The sequence below is a fragment of the Manacus vitellinus genome, unplaced genomic scaffold (genome assembly GCF_001715985.3).
Source record: "Manacus vitellinus isolate BGI_N305 unplaced genomic scaffold, ASM171598v3 scaffold_64_pilon, whole genome shotgun sequence".
Lineage (NCBI taxonomy): Eukaryota > Metazoa > Chordata > Aves > Passeriformes > Pipridae > Manacus > Manacus vitellinus.
The window spans coordinates 644,067-646,045 of record NW_021940718.1 but is presented as its reverse complement, the minus strand read 5'-3'; the positions used below and the strand labels follow the sequence as shown (position 1 = coordinate 646,045).

The window sequence follows — 1,979 nt, the reverse complement described above, 5'->3', positions numbered from 1 at the left end:
GAAGGGGTCCCCACCACCACATCCATCAGCTTCTCCTGCCTCCCAACCTCCCAGAGCCTCAAAACCACCTTCCCAACACTCCAATCAGGCCCTTTCCCCCTCTCCATCCCTCCCCCAAACTCACCCAGCTCCGTGGGCTTCAGCAGCTCGTCCAGGGTGGTGTAGAAAGGGAGCTTGACCAGGCGAACCTCGGGCTTGGCAACTTTGGGAGGCAACCTCCCGAGTCCGTTCAGGTATTTGCCGTAGAGGGCGGGGTAGTCGATGTTGGGGGTGGGCAGAGTCCGAGCCACGGCGCTGCCGCGGTCGTAGGACGAGTGTAAGGGCAGGGCCTCGGCCCGGGGCTGCTGCGGCTGCTGCTGCTGCTGCGGGGGCGGCGGCGGAGCCACTTCCGAGCTCTTCTTGCTGTAACGAGTCTCGTAGAGCTCCTTGATTTTCTTGAACACCTCAGGGCTGCAGTCAAACTGGACCAGCTGCAAAGCTCGGGTCACTAGTTCGTGTTTAAGTCCGCTTTTACTCCTGCCAACAAAACCCAGCAACATCTGAAGATCTGAGACCCGGAAACTCATCACCATGTTCTGGGGGATAAAAAATTGGAGAGGGTCTTATAGTTATGAGAGGCAAAGGTTGTCGGTTCTTGATTTATTCATTAGAAGGCAAGTAGTAAAAAGTTCCACCCCCAGAGTTGTGCAAACTCGGTGCTGGCGCTTGGTTTGCTTCCCCTTTTCTTAAGGGTGTGAACGACACAGAGATGGGTGATTGAAATGTAATTAGGAAAGTTAGAGAAACATCAGGATAGGCATCAAATAGCACAGAAATCACTGTGATAGAAATACACCGGGATAGGCAACAAATTGCACAGAAATCACTGATAAAAAACTACCAGGATAGGCAACAAATTGCACAAAAATCAGTGATAGACAAACACCAGGATAGGGATCAAATTGCACAGAAATCACTTTTATAGGAAAATACCAGAATAGGCATCAAATGACACAAAAATCACTGATAGAAAAACACCAGGATAGGTACCAAATTACATAAAAACTACTGATGGAAAACCACCAGGATAGGCACCAAATTACACAGAAATCCCTGAGAGACAAACACCAGGATAAGGATCAAATTACACAAAAATCACTTTGATAAAAAACACCAGGATAGGCATCAAATTGCACAGAAATCACTGTGATAGAAATACACCAGGATAGGCACCAAATTACACAAAAATCACTTTGATAAAAAACACCAGGATAGGCATCAAATTGCACAAAAACCCCTGACAGAAAAATATCAGGATAGGCACCAAATTACACAGAAACCCCTAACAGAAAAACACCAGGATAGCACCAAACTACACAAAAATCACTTCAATAAAAACCACCAGGACAGGCACCAAATTACACAGAAATCCCTGATAGAAAAACACCAGGATAGGCACCAAATTACACGAAAATTCCAGATAGACAAACACCAGGATAGGCACCAAATTACACAAAAATCACTCTGATAAAAACCCACCAGGATAGGCATCAAATTACACAGAAATCCCTGACAAACAAACACCAGCAAAGGGATCAAATGACACAAAAATCACTTAGAGAGATGCTCCAAGGGAGCATCCTGGAGACAGGTCAGTTGGAAGCAGAAGTGCCCACCAAGGCCTCAAGCAGCAGGTCCCACGTGCAGAAGAGCACAGGAACTCCTTCAGCACACAGGCTTGAGGCACCCAAACCTCCCAGGAAGAGAATTCCCTCCCTCCTCTGGGAAGAGAATTCCAGGGAAAATTTCCTCCCCACTGGTGTTGGTGTAAGGCAGAGGAAGGGAATCAAGGGGAGCTGGGGGGCAGGTGAGGCTCAGGCAAACCGGGGTCACCAGTGGATTTCAGGAATGGGCAAAAAAACCCCTCCAGAATCCCTCCTCCATGCCCAGGATCTTGGGGAACATCCCCTTTTTTAGAGGATGGAAGGATATTAAGATGA

At 47.8% G+C, this 1,979-nt stretch overlaps 1 protein-coding gene across 1 annotated transcript in view; it reads right to left on the bottom strand.

The window, feature by feature from the left end:
* PIAS4 (protein inhibitor of activated STAT 4) overlaps positions 1-610 on the bottom strand; it is a 12,294-nt gene extending 11,684 nt beyond the window's left edge. The window contains exon 1 of the mRNA XM_029963925.1: positions 125-610. Coding sequence (XP_029819785.1) covers positions 125-572 — 448 coding nt within the window. The 5' untranslated portion in view covers positions 573-610. The remainder of the gene's footprint in view (positions 1-124) is intronic.
* Between the last annotated feature and the right edge of the window lie 1,369 nt (positions 611-1,979).